Genomic DNA, 23,635 nt, shown 5'->3' on the forward strand with positions numbered 1-23,635 from the left:
GGAGGAGGAGGAGAAGGAGAAGAAGGGGAAAAGCAGGGGGGGGCTCCCCTTTGTTGCATGGGGGTGTCCAGCCGGGGCTGAGGGAAGGCAGGGAGGGGGTCGGCGCCTCCCGCTGCCCCATGGCCCTCGCTGAGGGGGCGGCCGTGCCCTACGCCGTGGAGCTGGGGCTCACCGTGCTCCACACGGCGCTCTACGCCGCGCTCTTCCTCTTCGCCTACCTGCAGCTCTGGCTGCTGCTCTACTACCGCGAGCGGCGGCTGAGTTACCACACGCTCTGCCTCTTCCTCTGCCTGCTTTGGGCAGCCCTCAGGACCACCCTGTTCTCCTTCTACCTGCAGAATTCCCTGCAGGCCCTCCGCCTCCAGCAGCCCTTCGCCCACTGGCTCTTGTACTGCCTGCCCGGCTGCCTCCTCTTCTCCAGCCTCTGCCTCCTCAACCTCTATTTCGCTGAGGTAAGTTTTGCCTTTTGAGCAAAACCCCTCCAAAATTTCCCTTTCCCTGCGGGACACCGGGGCTGGGAGCTCCTCTTTCAGCCGCCTCTCCAAAGTTAGAGCGCCCTGGAGCCGAAATTTTGGGGTGGGATGGGGATGTGAGTGTCCAGGTGAGGGTGGGAGACCATCCTGGGGCTCTGCCCTCGGTGGAGGCTTTGGGACAGCCCAGGGGGGATGTAGAGCTGTGCCCTGAATCCCGGCTTGGAAGGAAGAACAGAGATTGTGCCCTGAATCCAGCCCTCGGTACAGACTTTGGGACAGGCTTGTGGGGGGGATGCACAGGGATTGTGCCTTGAATCCAGGCTTGGGGAGAAGCACAGGGATTGTGCCTTGAATCCAGGCTTGGGGAAAAGCACAGGGGTTGTGCCCTGGATCCAGGCTTGGGGAGAAGCACAGGGGTTGTGCCCTGAATCCAGGCTTGGGGATGTGCACAGGGGTTGTGCCCTGGATCCAGGCTTGGGGATGTGCACAGGGGTTGTGCCCTGGATCCAGGCTTGGGGATGTGCACAGGGATTGTGCCTTGAATCCAGGCTTGGGGAGAAGCACAGGGGTTGTGCCCTGGATCCAGGCTTGGGGAGAAGCACAGGGGTTGTGCCCTGAATCCAGGCTTGGGGGGTGGGGTGGGATTTGGGGGGGGATGGTGTGAGTTAAAAGTGTGCCCACAATCCCAGCATTAGGGGTTTGGGGTGCGGGGCTGTACCCTGACTGCAGACCCCGCATGGGGGGGACAGGCACAAACCCTGAATTTGGGATTTGGGGGGTGCAGGGACATACTGTGCCCCCAGATGGGTTTTCCTCTTTGCACCCCAGACCCACGGCGGGGTGTTCATGTTGGGGAGGGGTGGAAACATCACTTGAGGGACTGTTTTGCATCTTGTATTTTATTTTTTTTTAATTGATTTCCCTTCTGCAAAGGGGACCAGAAAGTGGCAGCAGCAGGGGCTGCTCTGGCCTGGAGTGATGCCAACCATTACGTCACCAGCCAGAGCCTCTTCTGCTATTGTTGCTGCGCTCCCTCCTTCCCTCCATCGCTCCGCTGCAAACCCGGCTTGTTTGTTCCGCAGCTTGTCAGACAAAAAAAAACCCCGAGATCCCTCACACAACAGCCCGGAGCTGCCCAGGGGGGCCCCTTCCCCAGCACCGGCATCACTGCTGGGACAGTGCCCAGCCGCTTGTTATTGTCACCGAGCTGTGTCCCCTGCTTTTTCTGGGCTTCCCATCACTCCTGTCGTGATTTTAAACCTCCTTTCCTTTAGTCCTTCCACTTGCCTTTATCTCCTAAAGCCCCGGCTTTCCCCTCCCCATCCTCCTCCTGAATATTTTGTTTCTGCTCCAGTTTCTCGTGAGCAGCCCTCTGCTCGCCTGCCTCCCGGTTCTCTGCCTATTTATGAAACAAGTCACCACTTTTTTTTCCTTCCAGCTTTGTTGTTGTTGTTGTTGTTGGGATTCTTTTTGCTCTGCGGCTCTCAGCTGTTCCCCAGCCTCACAAAGGAATCGCTGGCACACAGCAGAATCACTCCCTTGCTCCAGTGTGTCACCCACGGGAGTTATGATTTCATTTTCCCCAGGACACTGATGTTCACATGATACTTGGAGCAGTGGGGTTGTTCTGCTGTTCTGGTTCTTTTCCTCCCCTCTCTTCCCCCAATAAACACCTGGAGGCTTTGGGGGTGAGCTGCCTGTTGCAAAAGGTGTTGATGGAGTGGCAGTGGAATGACAAATGGTGCATAGGGTGCACAAATCCATCTTGCCTGCTTGAAGGAGCTTGACCTCCCAGTTGCTCCAGCCAGGAGGGGTTTGTGTCCCTTGAAAGGCAGGGATTCTGTGCTCTGCTCCACAGAGTGCCTGGATTGCTGTTTTCCTCTAGGTCACTGGATTTGACAGCAGATTTGCCTCTCTGCAGGCTTGTTTAAAGGTCCTCTTAAAGTAAATCCAAATAGATTCCCAGGCTTCTCCTCCACCCACAGTATCTGTTTTTCAGTGAACTCTGCATGTATCCCACTTCTTTCTCCTTGAAGACCTAGAGCCAAGGGAAATCCTGTCTGAGGAAATAAGAGCTCTGAATCTGGAGTGGGGAAGGATAAAGTGACTTATGAAAATGGGTCTGCTTGCTCAGCTCCAAGGAGGGCCTGACACTTCCCTGGAACAACCAGGAGGGGTGTCCATCACTCTGTGGGGTTTTTGGGAGATCTCAGTGCTGGAGCTCCAGAGCTTTGGAGAAAAAATATGGAGCTTTTCTGGCTCCCATGATGTAGAGGTGTGTTTACTGGTGTGACACCAGCAGAAAGTGCCCATCCATTCTCAGTTTTTAAGGGCCCACTTGGCAGCAGCCTGTGGAAGGACACTGAGCTTCTGCTGCCCTAGGGGTGGGTGGCATCCTGAGCTGAAATGTCCTCGGATAAAAGCACAGGCTGCTGCTGTGCTGAGGCTCATTGTCCCTGGACACAGAGCCTCCTTTGTGGAGATGCTGGAGAAATGACATCTGGGGAAGAAAATGGCCTGTGCTGATATTTGAGCTGATCTTGCTTGATTTACGGAGCTTCTCGGGCTGTGTGGAGGCTGAGGATGGAAAGGTGGTGGAGAAGAAGCTCCAGGAAACAAATACCCGTGGGGAACTGGTATTACTTAACACTCCAGGCTGTTTTGGGGCTGAAATTCAAATTTGCTAAACTGCCTGGTGTTCCTTCTTTCTGCGGGGACAGGCTGTCCTCTTCCTATTCCATCTTGGCCCCTGAGATTCCTGGGGGGATGCAGAGACCTGACAGAATGAGTGTGGGATGTGTATTTGTTTTTCATAGAGTCCCACAATGGTTTGGGTTGGAAGGGAGCTTAAAACACATCCAGTTCCACCCCGTGCCCTGGGCAGGGACACCTTCCATTGTCCCAGCTGGTTCAGCCTGGCCTTGGACACTTCCAGGGGTCCAGGGGCAGCCACAGCTTCTCTGAGCACCCTGTGCCAGGGCCTCCCCACCCTCACAGCCAGGAATTCCTTCCCACTATCCCATCTAACCCTGCCCTCTGGCAATGGGAAGCCATTCCCTGTGTCCTTTCATTCCACATGCTTGTCCTCTCCAGCTCTTTTGTGGGATGCTTTTTCCACCTGGAATATCCCTTTAGCTTGGGAGCATTTCTTCCTTTCTACTTCATTGTGTACCAGAAGGAGTCCTTTCCTGGGAATCTGGAGTTCACAGCCCATCAGATCAGAATTCCTCAGATCCACTTCCAATCTTGCCTCAATAGCTGTTTTATCCAGCCTAAGATGCTCCTTTGCCTTGCCTTTGGATCAGCTCCTGTGCTGCCAAGCTGCCTGAATAATGCCACCTTCCCCAAGAGTCTGCAACTCCTGCTTTTCCCCAGGTCTTTGTCAGGAGCTTGGTATGTGGAAATGGAAATACATGGAGGGAGCTCAGGAGAAAAGGAGGCTCAGGGGGGACCTTGTGGCTCTGCACAACTCCCTGACAGGAGGGGACAGCCAGAGGGGCTTGAGCTCTGCTCCCAGGGAACTGGGGACAAGAGGAAATATCCTCAAGCTGTGCCAGGCGAGGTTTAAATGGGATATTAGGGAAAATTTCTCCACAAAAAGGGTTGTCAGGCATTGGATGGAGCTGCCAGGGAGATTTGGAGTCCCCATACCTGGAGGTGTCCAGGGAACCCCTGGAGGTGGAACTCAGTGCTCTGAGCTTGTGACAAGGTGGGAATCAGGCACAGCTTGGACCTGATGGTGCTAAAGGTCTTCTCCAACCCAAATGATTCTGTGAAATGCAGCCACAACAGCCTTGATCTTAAAGACCTTCCTGAGCCCTTGGCAGCCCTGGTTGTCCTGGGAATCAGCAGCTGGCACAGGGATGAGTAAGGAATGCTGGTCTGGTGGTGTGGCCAGAGCCCTTCACCTGCCTGGGTTTCTCTAAGTGCTCCATCTGAGGAGATGACATCATCCCCTCCCTGCTCTAATTGCACTGGAGACAGGCATGGAGAGAGAGCATCCAGCCTGAGAGATGTTTGTCTGTACTGTCCTGGATCTTCTTCCCTTCCCAGATGGAAAACTGGGAAAATCTCCATCCTTCATTTGCCTCTTTCACCTTCCCTGTGCAGCAGACACCTGGCAGTGCCCTGTGCCTCGGAGGGACAGCTGGTGAGGGATCACTGAAACTCCAAACTGCTCCATCCCAGAGCTGATGATTCCCATGTTCCCCAGCTGAACAGGTGGCCCTGCTGGGGACCAGCTATTCTAGGAAAGGAGGGAACATGCAAAATTGCAGCCTGTTGTTGATGATGGCATGGAATGATCTCGATATTAATGTGAGAGTGGTGAGAGATCCTCGTGGATCGTTCCAGCTTTTCCTCTGTGGATTGAAGGAGGGGTTTGCACACTTGGTACGAGGTGTGATCCCAAAATAGTCTGTGCTGTGCTCCCATTATCTCGTGTGGTGAGGGCAGGGATCTGTCTGGGGATGCACAGCTGAGCTGTGTTGGGGGAGGGCATGGTTGTGTCTTGTATCTGCAGAGCACAAATTCATGTTGTCTTTATGAAACAAAAAAAAAAAAAAAAAAAAGAATTGGATTCCAGTGGACAACAACAAGTTCCCGGATCTTTCAGATCTGCTGAAAAGTAGCTTGGTTTTGGCCCAGCCTAAGTGCCTCAGTGTTAAGGTTTAGGGTTAAGATCCTGCCTTGTGCAGGTAACTGGGAGTGGTCCTTGGATTCATCTGTGGAATCTGGGATGTGTCACTTATCTTCCCTTAGCAGCTGTGACACCTCCAGTGCACCTTGTGAGGATGAGTGTGTCTCTTGAACACACCCTTAGGGACTCTCTGGGCTGTGATCTGAGCAAGGAAATCATTTTTATGGGATAAATCCACTCATCCCAAACCCAAAAGCCTCCAGCATCACAGAGGGCTTTGGGGTCTGTAGCTCATTTCGGCCTCTCCTTCTGGCTGATGTGGAGTGCCCGAGGGATCCATGGCTCTGGAAAGGCACCTGAGTATTCCCAACTGCTTGTAAAAGACTTGTTCAGGAGTAAAATGTTCCCAGTGCTGCTGAGACCTCTGTTCCCTGTTTTCATGCTTGATTTCTGGAGCTGGGCTCAGCTCACATTTGAAGGAACCGTTCCATTTGCAAGGATTGCTGCTCACAGCTCGGCCTAATGCCCCTGCTGAAGCACAGGGGGTATTATTTTTCCTGTTTTCCTGAAGAACAGGATTGCTCCTGAGCTCTCTGTGCTGGATTTTTCACAGCAGAACCCTCAGCCTGAGCTGTCCTTGGGCTCTGAGAGCAGCAGAGGCTCAGAGCTCAGTCTCAAGGATAAGAACCCAGAGACGCCCCGTGCACGCTGCTGGTGGCACCTCCTGACCCAGTCCCTGGGAAGGAAAAGCAACCTTCAGATAACTTATCAGCCTTAATAACCAAACCCACCAAAGCAGTGGTTGTCTGTTCCCTCCCTGAAGTTATAGGAATAACTGTCCAGGGGCTAATAAAAGTGTAAGGCTGGAGCTGTGGTCTCCCTCTGCGTTCCATGGCAGCTGGCCAAGCATGAGGCTCAAATTGCTGTTGCACTCTTAACCCTGACTCAGCTTTGTGTGCTTTAATCCCCCGGGGCTGCAGGGGAGGCTTTGGGAAGAGTGTCCTGCCCAAAACAACACCTTCCTGTGAGTCAGGGGCACTTCCCTGCTCAGCTGAGGGGCTGTTTTCAACATTCCCAGCTGGAATACAAGCCAGGGACTCTGCAGAGGCTGAGGTTTGAGACAGAGTCACAGCAGGAGAGCAGATTCTTAGTGGATTTCCATGCTGCTGGAATGGGTGCTGAACCAGGAGTTTCCCAGCTGGATGTCACCGCTGCCTGTTTTGACAGGACAAGAGGAAACAGCCTCAAGTTGTGCCAGGGAATATTTAGATCCTAAGTGCATGTTAGGAAAAAAATTCTTCACTGAAAGGGTGGTGAGGTGTTGGAACAGGCTGTTCAGGGCAGTGGTGGAGTCCCCATCCCTGGAAATGTTCCACAAACTGGTGGATGTGGCACTTTTTAGGGCATGGTTTAGTGGTGAACGTGGTGGTGCTGGATTAATGGTTGGGCTTGATGACCTTGGAGGGCTTTTCCAGCCTCAGTGATTCCATGACACTCCCAAAGTGCCTGAATGTCACCCACAGGCAAACAAAGGAGGAGATTCAGGGATATTTCTGTTTTGGAGTCACCACATGGCCCTTCCGAGGCCCAGTTTCCTGTAACTGAGATGAGTTTTAGGGCTCAGGGTGGATTGTGCCACACTCCTGTACTTCTGTGGGCCAGGACAACGGGATAGAAAACATTCCTGAGGCTGGATATCTCCCTCTGCTGAAGAACCACATCTCATTCCTCACTAAGTTGAGCTCATCCTTCCTCAGCCTCGGGAAGAGGCTCTTGGAAGAGAATCACTGAAACTATCCAATATCCTTTGAAATGCTTGGAACCACTGCAGTGGCTCAGACAACGCTCAGATCCTGAAATGTCTCTGGAAATCCCGTTGGCAGCAGCCTGATTCCTGAAGCTCATGTGCCATTTCTGCCTCAGTGCTGACTTGGAAGCAGGAGCCAAGGAATCCCACCAGGATAAAAGGTGCCTAAGGATGCCTGGGAGGGAGATGAGTGATCCTTCCCTGAACCTCCACAGCTGTGCAGTGATCCCACAAGTACAGTTGGGATCACTCTGGATGTGTCTGTGCGTCTTCCCAAGTTCCTTCAAAGTCTCTAATCAGGACATGAGCTTTGTCTGTGGCTGAACGTGACCCCAGCTCTGGGATCTTTCCTGGTGGGGTCTGAACCTGGAGCTGGACACAACCCAGTTCCTGACCAGTGTGAGCACTTGGTTCCCTGTGCCTTTGCAGCAGGAATTCATGTCTGAGCTGTGATTTGGGAGTGTCTGCACCTTCCTAAACTGTCCCTATATCTCTAATATGGAAATCCAACATCATTTTGAGGTCCTAAAACAGTCCAAAACATTGGGAAAAGGAGGTGTATTTTTGAAGTACTTTAATGATTTTCAAGTGCTAAACTCCCTTCTTGTCTTGAAATCTTTAAAGTGTGGTGTTAAAGTGTTTATCACATATGGGATGTTAAATATATTTATGGCTGTTGGGAACCTGTATTTGGGTTGGGGCTGTACAAGGAAAAGGTACCATTCTTTATTATATCTTTATTAGCAAGACTTGGTGCTAATAAATAATCCAAAGTCCTTGGAGATGTCCAGCTGGATTCTGATTTCCCTGTTTATCTCTTGACAAAGTTGAAAGGAAACTGTAGGGCGTGTAAAGTAACCCTGTGCAAATCTTTCCTCCAGGTCATATTCAAAGTGAAATGTGCAGCTGAATTCAACAAGTACAAGTAAGTGCTGCTGTCCTGACCTTCCCTTCAAAGCTGGTCCTGGGGGAACTGGCTGGGAATGGGAGGGTCAGGCCCCAAAAGCTGAACAGAGCTTTAATTCCATACCTGTGCTCTGAGAAAGGAGCAGAGTTGGATCTTGGAGCAGGACTGGGAGCTTCAGGGGTGTCAGGGGAGCTCAAGCATCTCAGTTCCTTCCCTGGGTGGACTCTTGGGGTCACTGTGAGCTGTCCCAGCCCAGGAAAGATCTGCAGAACAAGGCTTGAGCCATGAGTGAACCCCAGATTTGTGCAGCCCAGGTGCTTCCCAGGGAAACCCAGGGTGGGAAATGCAAGCTCCAGTGGCTCTCAATAAAGGAGTTGCAGTGGTTGTGATGACTCATGGCTTATTGACTGGAGTTAATGCAGAGCTGGAGCAACACTTAAAATCTGCAAGATAAGAACCTGACTGTCAGAAGATGAGTCTTGTAACTCATGACTGCTTACGCTGCTCATGTGTTCTGAGAGCAGCTCCAACAAATCCTCTGCAGCCTCGGGCTGCCAGTGCAACCCCTGAAATTTGCTGGAATGCCTGAGCTTCCCTGTGAGCAGAGCACTCGGGAGGGTCTGCTGAGACAGGAGGGAGGTGCAGAATGAACCTGGGTGTTTTTCCCCCCCTCACCATCTCTCCAGGGTCCTGTTGTACCTGGGCTCCATCCTCACCAGCCTCCTGTTCCTAGTTGTGAATTTAACCTGTGCAATGCTGATCCACGGCGAGGTCCCGGAGAAGCAGCTGAGGTGGACGGTCCTGGCCCGGGCTCTGGTCAACGACAGCCTCTTCATCCTCTGTGCCATCTCCCTGGCCTGCTGCATGTGCAAACTGGGAAAGATGTCTTCAGCCAACGTCTACCTCGAGTCCAAGGTGGGGAAATGCCTTGGGAATTCCCACTGAGCACTGCTCAGCTGGGTGTGCTCACTCAGGGCAGTGCTGGCCTGGTGGCACCTGAGCTGCTTTTGCTCAATTTCTCCTTCCACTGGGGAGGTGGCAGCTCTTGGATTTCTCCCTTCCACTTAGTGCACGCTCCTGCTGTGGGAGTGATGTTTCTTGCATGCTTTAGGGGAATACTTTGTCTGCAGCTTTGGCATAACAGATTTATGAGCTGCTTCTGCTTTTCAGGCATGGAAAATCCCAGGTTTGCCTTGAAGAGAGGGCTCTCTAAGAGCAGCAGATGCAGTTTTTGCTGTGTATTTTACCTGTAGCAGGTGTGTCATGAATTCCCTGCAAAGGGGATCCCTCAGAAATCCAGCTTTAGCTGCTTGGGTAGGATGAGATGAGCATTTTGGAATGGGAGGAGAAGTTACTGTAGGTTCTGTCCCAAAGCAGGGCAGGTGAGGGTCTGAACACACACAGCTCTTTTCCAGCAAATCAGAAAGTGGGAAAAAGCCACCAGGAGTGGGGCAGGAGGCTGCAGTCAGTGTCAACTTGAGTGCTTGGAACCATCTAGAGGAAAAACCAGAGCAGCTGAGCACAGCCAGTTGAAGCTGAGGTTTTCTGTAGGAAATGTCTGGCTCCTTAAGCAGCAGAGAACATCAGTGGATGTGTGGGCTGGGTCTGGTGTCCTGCCTGGCTCCTGTGACAGCTGTCCAGAGGCTGCAGGTTGCATCCAGATCTGCAGTGAGGCAGGAGCAGAGAAGCTGCTCACATCCCTGGGCCTGCTATCCAGCTCTGACTGGCTCTGGACACTCATTAACTCACCCAGCTCCCTCAGTTCCTGCAGGAACTTCCTCTCCTCACATGCCCCAGGCTGCCCCTGGGCTGTGTACAATGTGCTCCAGGGAAGCCTCTGCTCTCCACTTGGATATTCACCCCTGGCTGTCTGCTAAAGGTCTCTGCCTCCCTCCCCTGCCTTGGGGGCATCTCCTGATGTTGTGTGTGGGAAATTGCTGCAGAAAGAGGCTGGGGGTGAGCAGAAATGTTACACAGATGCTGCAGGAGGTTGTCCTGCCCCTCAGCTCAAAGCCACGCAGCAGGAATGGAGGCTGCTGCCTCCACAGTGAAGGTGGGAATGTTGGATCTGTGGGGAGGAGGCTGGACTGCAGCCAGCTCCCGTCCTGTGGTCCTTGTGAACTGGAGATTTCCTTCAGCAGCCTTTGTGCCTCATTGTGCTGGCCTGAGCACCACTGGCTCAGCTTCCAGTGACATTTGGGTGGTTTGGTTTGGAAAGACAGGTGTCTGCCAGGGAAAGCCAGAGCTTCCCTTGGAATGGAGAATGTAAACCCCCTCCCTCTGAATTATTATAATTTTGAAATTAAGGGGCTTCCAGGCAAAGATATGGGAATAGGAATAACAGTTTTTTTACTAGGAATATTAAAAATAAAAGTGTAGTAGTACAAAAAAAGCCCTGAGCAAACAACGACAACAAAATTATTTTGCCAAAAAATTGGCAAGATTATATTGAGGGAGGATGGGGCTGGAAGGGATAAAGAACACGGCCCCACCTGGTTTAACACTGTCCCTTTGACAGAAGACACCCACCCTCCTCCCCTCCTGCAGTTATGTAGAATGGGTTATAGAAGAGATAAAGAAAACACCTCCCCAGCTGGTTTCAACAGATGGTAATAGAATACATATTTTTGGTTACGTCTCTCATTGCAACCCAAGACATTGGTCTTCAGGGCTGTCACTTGTCTGTTGGTACCTCTCTCCTGCTGACACTCTCAAGACACTGTCCTGAGCTCCAAATCTAGGAAAATAGAGCTGGGATGTGGAGCAGACCAGTGGGATGAGCTTCCCCAGCAGATTCTCTGCTTAAACACAAAGGCAGCTCAGGTGCTGAGGGGTGTTTGCCCCCTCACTGTCACTTGCTGCCTCCCAGCAGCCATTAAAGGAATTCATGGATGGATTTAACAAAACCGACCTTGAGTTGGAAGGGATCTTAAATCCCATCCAGTTCCTACCCCCTGCCAAGGGTTACCTTTAACTGGATCATCCAGCCTGGCTTTGGACACTTCAGAGATCCAGGGGCAGCCACAGCTTCTCTGAGCAACCTGTGCCAGGGCCTCAGCTCAGTCACAACCAAGAATTTACTCCCAATATCCCATCTAACCCTGCCCTCTGTCTGTTTGAAGCCATTCCCTGTGTCCTGTCTTTCCAGGCCAATGTAAATGGTCTCTCTCCATCTTTCCTGTGGGCTCCCTTCAGGTACTGGTGTGCAAGCTTGGGGGTGCTGGAATTGTTTTTAAGGCACCCCAAATATTTGAACTTCTTTCTCAGACAAACACTGTGTGCAATGTTGGGGTGCTGAGTGGCTGCAAGTGAAAGAGCTGAGTTAAACCTCTGCAGAATTGATTTTCCTGCTGGTTGGTTGTTGCTCTTGTGGAGATTCCCAGAGGAAGGCAGGGGGTGGAACAGCATCTCCATGGACCCCCAGTTTGGAGCTGAGTGACAAAATCCTGGCAGGGACACTCCAGTGCCTCAGATCCTTCCCTGCTCCCAGGCAGCTCTGGCTGTGTGGCTCCTGCAATGAACTCATCACATGAGAAAGCTCTTACCCAGCTCTGAATATTTTAGCAACAACATACAAATGTTCTGGGTCATTCTTGCCTGCACAGCTGCTCATGCATTTAAGGGAATGGAGAAGAACATCACAGCTCTGTATTAAAATTCTTCTTATTTCTTCCTCTCCTAGGGAACATCTGTCTGCCAGGCTATTCTGGTGGGATCTGTAGTAGCCCTCCTGTATTCCTCAAGGGCTTGCTATAACCTGGTAGCTGTGGCCATATCTCCAGACAATGTTCCTGGTCCTTTTAACTATGGCTGGGACAACCTTTCGGACAAGGTGAGTGTGTGACCCTCAATCCAGAGCCAGTGAAGGGAAATGAGGAGTGAAACTCCTCATTCTGTGAGGGTGAACAGGGGGCTTTAGGGGATGTCTGGGTAGCTGAACCCCCACATGAGCTGCCTTTCTGCTCTGCTTGCCCTCTCCACCCAGCAAACCTGAGTCCTCCTCCCTTCAGGAAGGATTCCCTGTTGTGCTCTTCGCTTTCAGCCTGCCAACTCTTCTTTTGAGGGAGAGGAGGGACGACTCAACTAGAGCAGAACAGCAATGCTTAATCGGGCATGGCTGTGTGTGAGGGAGAGTCACTGGTGTGGGCAGCCAGCTCCCAGTGCCCTGGTAGCACACTCTGAGCAGAACCAGCTCACCCAAACCAGCAGCAGCAGCAGCAGCCAGGTGAAGGTCACTGTGCTGCTTTAGGGACTCCTGCCTTTGGAAAGGTTTCTCTGCGCTCCCAGTTCCAGCTTTTGGGAGCTCTGTGGGTGGCTGGGATGACACAGACCCCTCTGCCTTGTGCCCACAGGTGCACGTGGAGGTGAGCAGCGAGGAGTACGTGGTGTTTGGAGTGGTCCTGTTCCTCTGGGAGCTGGTGCCAACCACCTTCGTGGTGCTGTTCTTCCGCGCTCAGAGGCTGAGCCAGAACCTGGTAGGCCTGAGCAAGTCCCCCTGTGCTGGGAGGTTGCCTGGGATGACTTTTGGGAATGTTTTGCTTCTGGCCTAACTCCTTTCTCCTTGGCAGACTCCAGCAGGGATGGTCAACAGCCACAGCTACAGCTCCAGGGCCTATTTCTTTGACAATCCCAGGCGCTACGACAGCGACGATGACTTGTCACGGCTCGGGGCCAGGGAAGGAGGGTAAGGAAGGGTTGTGTCTGCTGCTCTGCTGCCCTCTGGGGAAGCAACAGAGCTTCTGGCTTCTGCTCCTAGGAAAAACTGCTGGAAGAGGCAGCTTGGGCAAGGTAGATGGGGCAGGGAGCCTCTGACAGAGCTTTTGTTCCCTTGTGCAGCTCACAAGTTTTTATTGGGCAGGAGTGACCAGCTCAGAGAGGTGGATGGTGCTCACAGGTGGTGACTGCAGACAGGAGACCTCATCCAGGAGGGCTGGGATCCATTTCAGAGGGCTCTGAAATGATCTCCAGAGGGGTTTCTCCACTGGGAAGTGAGAGCTGGTGAATTTCTGGAAGGAAGCTTGGGACAAAGCTCTGCAGGAAGTGCTGGTGTGGGGGAGAATGGTCAGGTATTCATAGCAAAACTCTTACAAGGCATCCTGGCAGCCCTGTCACCATGGAATCATGGAATGGTTTGGGCTGGAAGGGACCTTAAAACCATCTTGTTCCACCACCTGCCATGGGCAGGGACATCTTCCACTATCCCCTAGCTACTCCAAGCCCTGTCCAGCCTAGCATGGAACATTTTACTTCCTTTCCACTTCACTTCTAAGTCCCTCTGTTGGAATAAATCAGCTGGGACTCCATTTTCTTCACACAGAAAGCAAATTCTTTATTCACAGAGCTCATATTTGTAGGAGATATCAGAAGACAATGTGTTAAGCCCAACTGGTCAGCAATACAATTCATTCAGCAACTCAGTTCATTGGTCACTAAGGGCTGTTGTATATGTCTATCAAATTCTCTCTCTAGCTATGTTTACATTTTTCCTTGGTGGGTTCTCATGGGACAAATCTTCCTGTTTACATAGGTGCATTTGTTTTTCACCCTCAGAATCGATTGTTGTGTTAAATGAACTTCTCATTCTCAAAATAGCTTCACATGGGAACTTGCTAATTGCTTGTGAGCTGTACTTAGAAGAAATGCCAGGCCAGCTTTGGCAATTTTAGCAGAGCGAGGTGTGATTTCATAAGGCCTTTCTTTGATAATTCTTCTACCTGTCTAAGACATCTCACTCTTTTAATTAATTTTAAAAAGGCTCATAGTTCTGATGTTAAAACAGCTCACTCTTGTGAGGGTATTATCTCATTAAGGTTATCACTGGTTATCTCTTAGATATGGGATAAGATACATAAGAGACCAATCACAATCAACAAAACTTATCAAGTTCTATCATGTCATTGAACACAGAGTTTCCCAGCATGAGAAAACAAAAGAATAATGTCCAATGTCTCTTAGGGAAATGGAAATAAATGGCCATTGTTTAAAAGTCCAAATAGTTGAGACTCAGGAGAAGGTTCATTAGCTGGAAATGTTAATCTTTGATGTCACTGAATGCCCTCCTGGATCCTGGAACAGGGAATAACTGAAAAAGGTTAGTAGGAACACTATACCATGATGATGACATAAGGCTTTTGTTGGCAAATTGCTTCTGTAGTTTGCAGACACAGCTAAGACTTGGCAGCCCTGCCTCTGTTGCTGTTCTGACCACGAGGGCTGCACGATGATCAGGTTATTTCTCTTTCCACTGGGCCTCATTTTCTCAGAGGTGTGATCAGTGTGCAATCGAACAAACAGGTGACTGCTTTGAACCTGCTGATAAGATAAAACACAAGCATCCCTCTCTTGAAGACAATGAATCAATTAGGCTTTGCTGTGGCAAACTCAATTAAGATTTAGATTTGATGATCTTTTTTCCAAATTTATAACACAAATATTGCAGCATATAAAATTATTTGTAGTCTAAATTTCTAATGTACATATTACATTATTTGGATTTTCTTTAGGCACTAAATTCCCCTTCTTTTAGTTTATTTTTTTAATGAGATGCATGTCTTTGGTTATGAGCATGGAGAAACATCAAGGCAAAACAATACATGTAGTGAACAAGGAACTGACAGCAATCAGGAATAAGTCAGGTACAACAATTAGGAATATTTCAGATAATACACATCATTAATAATACATGTGAAATTAGGTAATTAGTAATCTCTGAAATACTGTACCATCATCCCAGAGTCTGCCAACAGCTGACAAACCTTAATCTAGTGAGGGCTTGGATAATTATTTCCAGATAATAATTCCCAAGCTCACTTTAAAAATAGGTTCAGCTGTCATATATAAAGGGTCAAATTGCCAAGTCCGAGTGACCTGAATCTAGTTTTGATGCAGAAAACATCTGGGTTTATTGGGAAATTCTCTATCCAGGTAGAGCTAAGGCCTGGCCACTGCCCAAGCTCCAGCTGGGAGGGAATTCCCTAAACACATTTTAAAACAAGGCTCTTAAGAGTAGCAGTTATGAGTAAAGGCCTTGGGGTTAAAGACTAATGAAACCATCTAGCAGTTGGATCCCTCCAAAGTTTCCTTCAGGACAGAGATGCTTCAAACACAGTAAACTGCTGGAGTGCTTCTGTAATAAGAACTGGGAAAAACCACAAGAGTGGCAGTTCAGAGGAGCCTTTCAACAAAGCTTAGATATCTTTTCTTGGAACTCTGAAAGATACTTAAAATTATGAGACAGCACTGGGTCAAACCATAGAGCCCAGTGCAGGGACTAGTCAGAGCTAACCTGGTCTAAGAGATGCGTAAGTAGCTAGAGAACAAAAATGAAGGATTCTGAAACGTGTCTTTTAGATAATTACAGAAAGAGATGTTAAAGCATAGAAGAAGCTGGCTATAAATACATATAATGCCTATTATAAAATGAGTAAATTCACATAATGTAATCAGTACATCAGTGGTAACTGTCTTAAGGAGGTGAGATAACACCTTTCTAAATGGTCATGCACTTAAGACAGCAAAATGAAACTAAGGAAAACACTAAAACAGCTTACAATCAATAACAGCCATAATGTGGAATCCTCACTGACTCTTCTGTGTTATCTATGGAAGATAAAACAGCAGAGATTGTAAGGAGCAGTAGAATCTTCAACAAAATCAAGGGTGAACACCCTGAATCTTCTTTATCCACAAACAAGTCTTTATCAGTGTTTCATCACAGCTGTTTTAGTCAGAGTCATCTTATCTCTTAAGTGTATTCTGTCATCAGCTGTTAAAACCAGGTGGAGCAGTGTTCTTTATCTTTTCCACAAGCAATCCTCCCTCCAGGAGATATCTTCTGTTAATGGGCCATCAAGGCTCCCTGCATGACTGATAAAATTCCATCATCCCATTGGGAGATGCTCCATCCAGGGGGAGGAGCCAGGCATTCCTACCTGGATAAAACCTGAGCTTTGGAACACCTCAGGCAGCCTTTTTCCACTGGATTCCCAGAGGAAGACTGCACGGATCCTTCTACACCACTGGACCTTCAGAGGAAAACTACACCATTTCTACAGGATCAGACACACACAGACCACAGGGTGTCAGGTTGTATTCTGACTTTGCTTCAGCAGTATTTTTTTTTTTTTGTGAGCTAATTATTTCTAAACTTTCAAGAACTGCTGCAGATAAACTTCAAGGTTATAGGTCTTAGTTAAGAACTTAATTGCTGCAAATAATCTTGGGAGAGGAGAGCCACAGGTGGTGGGAGCTGTGTGTGGGATGGAGACAATCCTGGAGCAGCAGCGGCAGTACCACGAGGAGAGGGAGCGGCTCGTGGATGTGATGGTGAAGGAGATGCTCACCAAGAAATCCACGCTCCACCACCAGATCAACTCAGACCACTGCACTCAGGCCATGCTGGGCAGGTACATGGAAGTGAGCAGCAATCTACAAGACCTGTATGAGGACAAGGATGGGCTCCGTAAGGAAGAACTCAGCGCTGTTTCTGGGCCAAATGAATTTGTGGAGTTTTACAGCAGACTGAAGCAAATTAAGGAATTTCATGGGAAGCACCCAAATGAGATCTGTGTTCCCATGTCAATGGAGTTTGAGGAGCTGCTGAAGGCCAGAGACAACCCGAGTGAAGAAACTCAGAGTCTGGTGCAGTTCACAGATGAGGAAGGATACGGGCGATACTTGGATTTGCATCATTGTTACCTCAGGTACATTAACCTGAAATCTTCAGAGAAATTGGATTATATCACTTACTTATCCACGTTTGACCAACTCTTCAATATTCCCAAGGAGAGAAAAAATGCTGAATATAAGAGGTATCTTGAAATGCTCCTTGAGTACCTGCAGGATTACACAGATCGAGTGAAACCATTACTGGACCAGAATGAACTTTTTGGGAAAATTCAGACAGAGTTTGAGAAGAAGTGGGAGAATGGCACATTCCCGGGCTGGCTGAAGGAGACCAGCAGTGCCCTCACCCATGCTAGTGCCCACCTGGACCTCTCAGCTTTCTCCTCCTGGGAGGAATTGGCCTCCCTGGGACTAGACAGGTTAAAATCAGCTTTGCTGGCTTTGGGGCTCAAGTGTGGTGGGACTCTGCAGGAACGTGCTCAGAGGCTTTTTAGCACTAAAGGCAGATCCCTGGAAGCACTTGATCCTTCCTTGTTTGCTAAAAATCCAAAGACAAAAGGAAGCAAAAGAGACACGGAAAGAAACAAAGCTGTTGCATTCCTGGAAGCTCAGATTTACAAGTATGTGGAAGTTCTTGGGGAACAAAGACACCTCACCCACGAGAACGTGCAGCATAAACAGGCACAGACAGGGGAGGAGAGAGAGGAGGAGGAGGAAGAGCAGATCAGTGAGAGCGAGAGTGAAGATGAAGAAAACGAAATCATTTATAACCCTAAAAATCTGCCTCTTGATTGGGATGGGAAGCCCATCCCGTACTGGTTGTATAAACTCCATGGTCTGAACATCAACTACAACTGTGAGATTTGTGGCAACTACACCTACCGAGGCCCCAAGGCGTTCCAGAGGCACTTTGCAGAGTGGAGACACGCCCATGGGATGCGGTGCCTGGGCATTCCCAACACTGCACACTTTGCCAGCATCACACAGATTGAGGATGCAGTCTCGTTGTGGGCAAAGCTGAAACAGCAGAAAGCTTCAGAGAGGTGGCAGCCTGATAGGGAGGAGGAATATGAGGATTCCAGTGGGAATGTGGTGAATAAGAAGACCTACGAAGACCTGAAGCGCCAAGGGCTGCTGTAGCTGTCCCCAGGTGAAGGATCACACACCTGCAGAGAGTGGATCTGGCAGAAGCTCTGACTTCTTCATTGTCTGGATTCTGTATGTGCATGAATATAGATTCCAATAATACTTTATAGAGTTGCTTTCTGGTAAGCCCCTTAGACTTGTAGCATTGTTTTATATTAATAAATACTTTAAGAAATAGAGTCATTGTAATTTTTTAAAAAGAAGGAACAGAGCTGCAGTGGCCAAGCTGTGTGCCAGGGTGGAGGGAGGCCCCCTGTGCTGTCCCATATCTACAACAGGTCTTTTAGATAAACACCAATTAAATATAGATCAGCTGCTCCCAAGTGATGAGCAGGGAAAACTCCGTGGCATCATCCTGTGCTGCTGCACCTCTGTTCTCCTTCCTTAAATATTTGTGGTTGAAAAAGAGGAGGGGGAAAAGGCAATGGAAAGCAAACCCTAAAAACTGCACACCGTAAGGGGAAAACTACCAGAAGACAAATGTAGAAAACACTAGAAAGGCACAGAGTGCCCACAGCCCTCTTCTGTTTTGGAGGCTGCGAGTTCTGCGGGGGACTGTTGACTGAGAGGCCCAGCCCTGGTGGAGCTGCTGGGTCTGGAAAGAAGCTTTGCTACAAAAATACTGCCTGGCCACCTCTGGTCCTGCAGTTTTATGAGTTCTGCTGGAGGATGAGACCTGCTTAGATGGCTGCCATGCTTCCTACAATCACCACAGTTCTCCAGAGAGCAGGGGCTGGCTGGCCCTACACTGCCTATCCACACCATCGCCGGGGGTAACTTAATCACGCTGGAGGTAATTTTGCAAGAGCTTGCAATGAAGTTCTGGGCCCAAGATCCTGGTTCTTTGTTTCTCTCATGTGGATTGACTCTTGCTGCCTCTGCTGCCGAGTCCGGCCCTGGGATAGAAGGGAGAATGACTGACATGAGGGCAGTGCGCTCCTAAGCGTTCACACAGGGGATACACACACACACAGGCACTGTCCCATAACCAGAATATAGGCTTGGGCTCCACTAAATACATTTGCCAAATCAGGGACCAGTCCCTGGACCACACAACACAATAACAAAGGTATCAGTATATACTTTCCCTCTTCTTTTCATAATGTATTTTGCCTCTTTTAACTCCCAGTTTGGCTTTCTTTCCGTGACACATTTCCGCGCGGCCGCTGCTCCTGTGTGCCATTTCCACGTCACGGTTCTATTCTGTGACTTGTTTCCCCACACCTTAACAGGCTTTCCAATTCTTGACTGTTCACTCACCACTGTTCTTGAGGCTGTTGTCTCTGTGACTTGCTGGGCCCTTCTCTCCTTGGCAGCTCTTAGGCTGCCTCCCCTTCCATGACTCTCTTTTGGCCACGTATCCTCCGTGGTTTGGGGACCTCGTTTGTGTTCTGCAACTCACAATTTTGTTCTCACCTGCTGTGCAGTTTCTCCTGGAGTTGCGTTCATTTCTCTACATTCCACACTGACTGTAGCCATAACCTTTTGTTACTTTTGTGTATTTGCTGCTTGAATTTCTTTTCTTGCTGATCCTGCAGCCAGTGATGCTGCTGGTGGATTTATTTGTGTTCTGTGTCTCCTCTCACTGCAGGCTGCAGTTCACCACTACTTGCAGCTGAGTGTGATCTTCCTTTCATGACTTTTTATATTCCATCCCTAAATCCCATCTCGCTGCCTGGTCCTGTGGTTGGCTTGGCTCATTTCACCTTGTCCTTTTGCAACAGGGTATTCGTCTCGCGTCAGTCATGTCTTCAGGGTCACCATAAGTTGGAATAAATCAGCTGGGACTCCATTTTCTTCACACAGAAAGCCAATTCTTTATTCACAAAGCTCATATTTGTAGGAAATATCAGAAGGCAATGTGTTAAACCCAACTGGTCAGCAATACAATTCATTCAGCAACTCAGTTCATTGGTCACTAAGGGCTGTTGTATATGTCTATCAAAGTCTCTCTCTAGCTATGTTTACATTTTTCCTTGGTGGGTTCTCATGGGACAAATCTTCCTGTTTACATAAGTGCATTTGTTTTTCACCCTCAGAATTGATTGTTGTGTTAAATGAACTTCTCATTCTCAAAATAGCTTCACATGGGAACTTGCAATTTGCTTGTGAGCTACACCTTAGAAGAAATGCCAGGCCAGCTTTGGCAATTTTAGCAGAGCAAGGTGTGATTTCATAAGGTGTTTATTTTATAATTTTTCTACCTTACAATGCCTCACTTGCTGCCCAGGGCTGGGGTGAGCAGTTCAGAGGTTCTGGTTCTTGACCAGAGCTGTGGGGGCTGGTGCTCTTCTCCTTGTAGCTGTCTCATCAAAGCCAAATTCCTTGGAGATATTGTACCTCCAACACCCTGACCAGTGCCGGGAGCAGAAGTCCGGAGGAGCCAAATTATTTATCCCTAAAAAGTCCGTGCCTGTTTTTTTTTTTTTCTGCCTCTCCTGCAGCTTGGCCACCTCTCAGTGTGTTTTTTTCTGTCTCTCCTGCAGCTTGGCCACCCCTCAGTGCTCGGCCTGCTACGGCTCCCTGGCCGGCGCCGACGGCGGGAGCACTGCGGACAGCGCGCCCTTGCTCTGCGCCGCCGGCGGCTCGGAGACCAACCACCACCACAGCTCCCACCCCGCCCCACAGAACTGAGGAGGCTCCCTCTCTTCCCAGAGTGTATAGGATTGTAACCTGGTTTTTCCTCTTTTTTTTTCCTCCTCTGCCCTCCCTGAAAGCATCTAACTCATGACACAAACATTCCACTACCTGCCGCAGCCGCGCGCGGGACTGAGCCCAGGGCTGCGGGCGGTTAAGTCAGAGAACTGTGACTTTAAGGTACCATGTAGCAAAGTTGAAGCTGAACTCTCTGGAAGCTTTTTTTTTTTTCCTTGGTCTGGTCTTCAAGATGTTGGCAGCTAAATGCACCAGAGCTTCCTCACTAGAAAAGAAACATCAAATGCATATTTGCACTTTTATCTGCACACTTGGAAGGAACGAATCTTGCTCGGGCTGTGCTTGGCCTGAGACTGTTCTAGTTACTCTTTTAATTGCACATCCAGAGCTGGGAGAGGCACTGTCTTCCTGCAAAGACGTGTTCCCTGAAGGACTCCGCATCCTGCCTCCCTGGGAGTGGGGAGCTCTGTCTGGGCAGAGCCCCCGGCGCTGGATGCTCGAGTTTACTGTGCCATATTCCCACCTGGCAGGGCTGGGTGAGGCCTCGGGGCTTGGGGAGGTCTTGCTCTGCCTGCTGGTCCCACCTGGCTGCTGCCCTGTCCTCCCTGGGCCTGTGGCTCAGAGCTGAGTGAGGTCAGTGTTCCTGCTGGCCTTGTGACAACCCCACTGGCCCGTGGCAGAGGGACAGGGCTGGCTTTTCCCTGCAGGGAGAGGCTGGAGCTGGCTCAGCAGGAGTGTGTGTGTGCAGGAATGTGTGTGAATCCAGGGCTGCTGCACCCTTGGGTGCTGAGAGCAGCCCTGCTCCCCCTCCTCCTTGCCCACAGTGGGGCTCCCCTCGTCCCCCTCAGTATTAAATTGCATTTAGCAGATAACCAAGAGTTTAAACCTGAAGTGAATGTGAACTGCTGGGTCCCCACTGAGGTGCAGAGGGTGTGTGGCTGCCTTTGGAACGTTGCTGTTGGAGAAGGAAGGGGCAGAAACCACAGGGATCTGATCCTTGAGCTCCTTGCTGTGCCCTCCCCCTGGACCTGGGGCCTCCCAGAGCTGTGGAGTGCTCAGGGTGGGAGTGCTGGGTCAGGCTGGGACAGGTCCCTGTGTCTTTCCTTAACCAAAATAGCCAAGTTTGACCTGGCCTGGGCTCTTTGGAGATGAGGCTTGGTGTTATTCCTGGCTTGTCCCTGAGCCAGCCGTGGGGATGAGCAGAGAGCAGCTTTGGATAAAGGCACTGCTGCAGGGAGGGAGCTGCTCTCACAGTGGGGCAAATCCACCCTGGGACTGCTTTTAACCTGCCTGGTGCTGGTCCAGCCCTGGTGTGACACTGGGGGACAGGGACAACAGCCTGGCAGCTGGAGTGACCCCAGGGCAGCCTCAGTGTGGTGGGAGCTGTGAGAGAAACCCCAGCCCTGGGGCATCCTCTCCTCACCATCCTGGCCCTGCTCATCCCTGGGGCTGTGCTGAGCTCGGTGTCACTTGTCCCCCTGCCCTGTCCCTGCCTGTGGCCTCTGCTCTCCCTGCTCACCTCCTGCACTCGTGCTGGCCCAAAAAAGCAGCAAGTCCTGCTTCTTTTTTTGGAGAAGGCAAAGATGGCAACTCTCAGCACATCCCTGACCCAGAGCTCCACCCCTGTCTCCTGGCAGGAACAGGTTGCTCCATCTCAATCCCTGCTTGGCTTATGGCAAAGCTGGTGATGGGCCAGGCACTGTCACCCTTCCTTCTGCTCCCATGAGTCTCCAAAGACAGCAAGTGACACTCGTGGCCCCTGTTCTTGCTTAAATTCCAAAGCACTAGGAGCACTTTAAGTTTTACTTTCGAGGGAAAGGAGTGTAGTGCAAAAAAAAAAAAAAAATTTAAAAAAAATAATTAAAAACAAACTTTACAAAATCCAAGGGCTACAGGCTCATTGTTCCTCTTGCACTGAAGCACACACCCACACTACGATCTTCCTGGATTATTTGGGATGGCAGGTCAGGGCAGTGAGCCTCGTTGCTGATGGACCCCTGAGGGACTGGCCAAGCGTTTGGGTTTTACTCCTTTGTCCGGTGGACTCCCAACTGACCGCTCCTCCCGGGGCTGGGCCCGTGTTTTACTGAAGTAATTTATAGCTGAGAAGTTACAAGGACTTTTTTAATGCATAGTTGCCTTTCATTAAACTTTCTTTTGGGATTTTTTTTGGGGGGGGTTTGGTTTTGGTTTTTTTTTTTTGGTATGGTTTAACAGTGTTCTGGCTTTGCAGGTGGGCAGCAGCTGCTGCCCCGGGAGCTGTGGCCAATGAATGTACCTATTTGTTCTTCACTAAACTGTAACCAAGCACTACTCTGTTGAAATAAATTTAAAAAAATAAATAAAAAAGGACTTTCTGTGCTGGGATGGCTCCCAGGGTGACCCAGCCAGTTTCAGGTGTGGCCCTGTGGTCCCCTGTGCCCTGCCAGGACCTGGCACATCTGATTGCTCTGCTGCCACAGGGCTGGGAGCTCTGGGATGGGCTCTGAGAGCTGAGCTGGGGGTGGCACAGGGGTTTTATCCTCTGCTGTTTCTCTGGTTGCAGCCCCCAGGGAACAGCTGGAGCTGAGCCAGGGGAGCTTTAGGTTGGATATCAGGGAAATGTTCTTCCCCCAGGGGCTTGGGAACGTTCCCAAGGCTGCCAGAGCCCCAGGAGTGTTTGGGATGCCCAGGGTGGGATTGCTGGGGGGTTGTGCAGGGACAGGAGTTGGACTCCATCACCCTGGTGGACCCCTCCAGCTCAGAGAGTCTCTGCCATGGTTCTGTGTCTCCATTTGTGAGGTACAGTGAGCTCAAACCAGCTCCCAGGGCTGCTCAGAGACACTCCTGGCCTGGGGCTGTGCTTTGTCATTTCCCAGGAATGGCTCCCCCGGCAGCACAGAGGGGCTGAAAGCTCCACCTCCAGCCCTGGAGCTTCCTTTATTCCTTTCCCAGCTTTATCCACATCTCCACGGCCTTGAGCCGAAGAGCAGCAGCTCTGCTGGAGCACAAGCTGCCTTCTCCTGCTCTCCCCACATTTTAGGGTGGAAAGCAGAGGGGTTTCCACACAGCTCCAGGCCTGGGATCTGTTTTCCAGCAGCTCTGCCCACACCCAAGCCTGTCCTTTGTCCCTGTTACAGTGCTGGATGTTGGATGGTGCAATCAGGGCTGGCTCCATCCCTCAGGGGGAGCAGAACAGGGAAATCTCACCCTTATGGCTGTGGGGGGATCTATAGGGTTTACCCAGCCCAGGATGGACCCTGTGCCCTTCCCCAGCAGCTCTGCCTGTCCTTGGAGCAGCAGAATTCCCCTGCACTCACTCTGTGCCACCTCCGAGGAGCACCAGGCACATCCTTTCCCATTTCAGCCTCCAGGGAGCAGATCCCTCCCAGAAGAGGCCAAAC

General features: G+C 50.3%; 2 protein-coding genes across 2 annotated transcripts; both read left to right on the top strand.

The window, feature by feature from the left end:
* The first annotated feature begins 5 nt into the window (after positions 1-5).
* GPR137C (G protein-coupled receptor 137C) lies at positions 6-22,656 on the top strand. Its single transcript, XM_083863075.1, has 7 exons — positions 6-452; positions 7,801-7,844; positions 8,513-8,741; positions 11,509-11,658; positions 12,179-12,301; positions 12,395-12,510; positions 20,084-22,656. Exons 1-7 carry the CDS (start codon positions 120-122, stop codon positions 20,229-20,231), a joined length of 1,143 nt encoding a protein of 380 aa, XP_083719201.1. The 5' UTR covers positions 6-119; the 3' UTR covers positions 20,232-22,656.
* Positions 14,440-17,746, top strand: LOC310911169 (splicing factor 3A subunit 3-like). Its single transcript, XM_083864462.1, has 2 exons — positions 14,440-14,461; positions 15,636-17,746. The coding sequence occupies exon 2, from the start codon at positions 16,086-16,088 to the stop codon at positions 17,589-17,591; it is 1,506 nt and encodes a 501-aa protein (XP_083720588.1). The 5' UTR covers positions 14,440-14,461; positions 15,636-16,085; the 3' UTR covers positions 17,592-17,746.
* Positions 22,657-23,635: the final 979 nt, after the last annotated feature.

This window comes from Zosterops lateralis (genome assembly GCF_965231275.1).
Source record: "Zosterops lateralis genome assembly, chromosome: 6".
NCBI lineage: Eukaryota > Metazoa > Chordata > Aves > Passeriformes > Zosteropidae > Zosterops > Zosterops lateralis.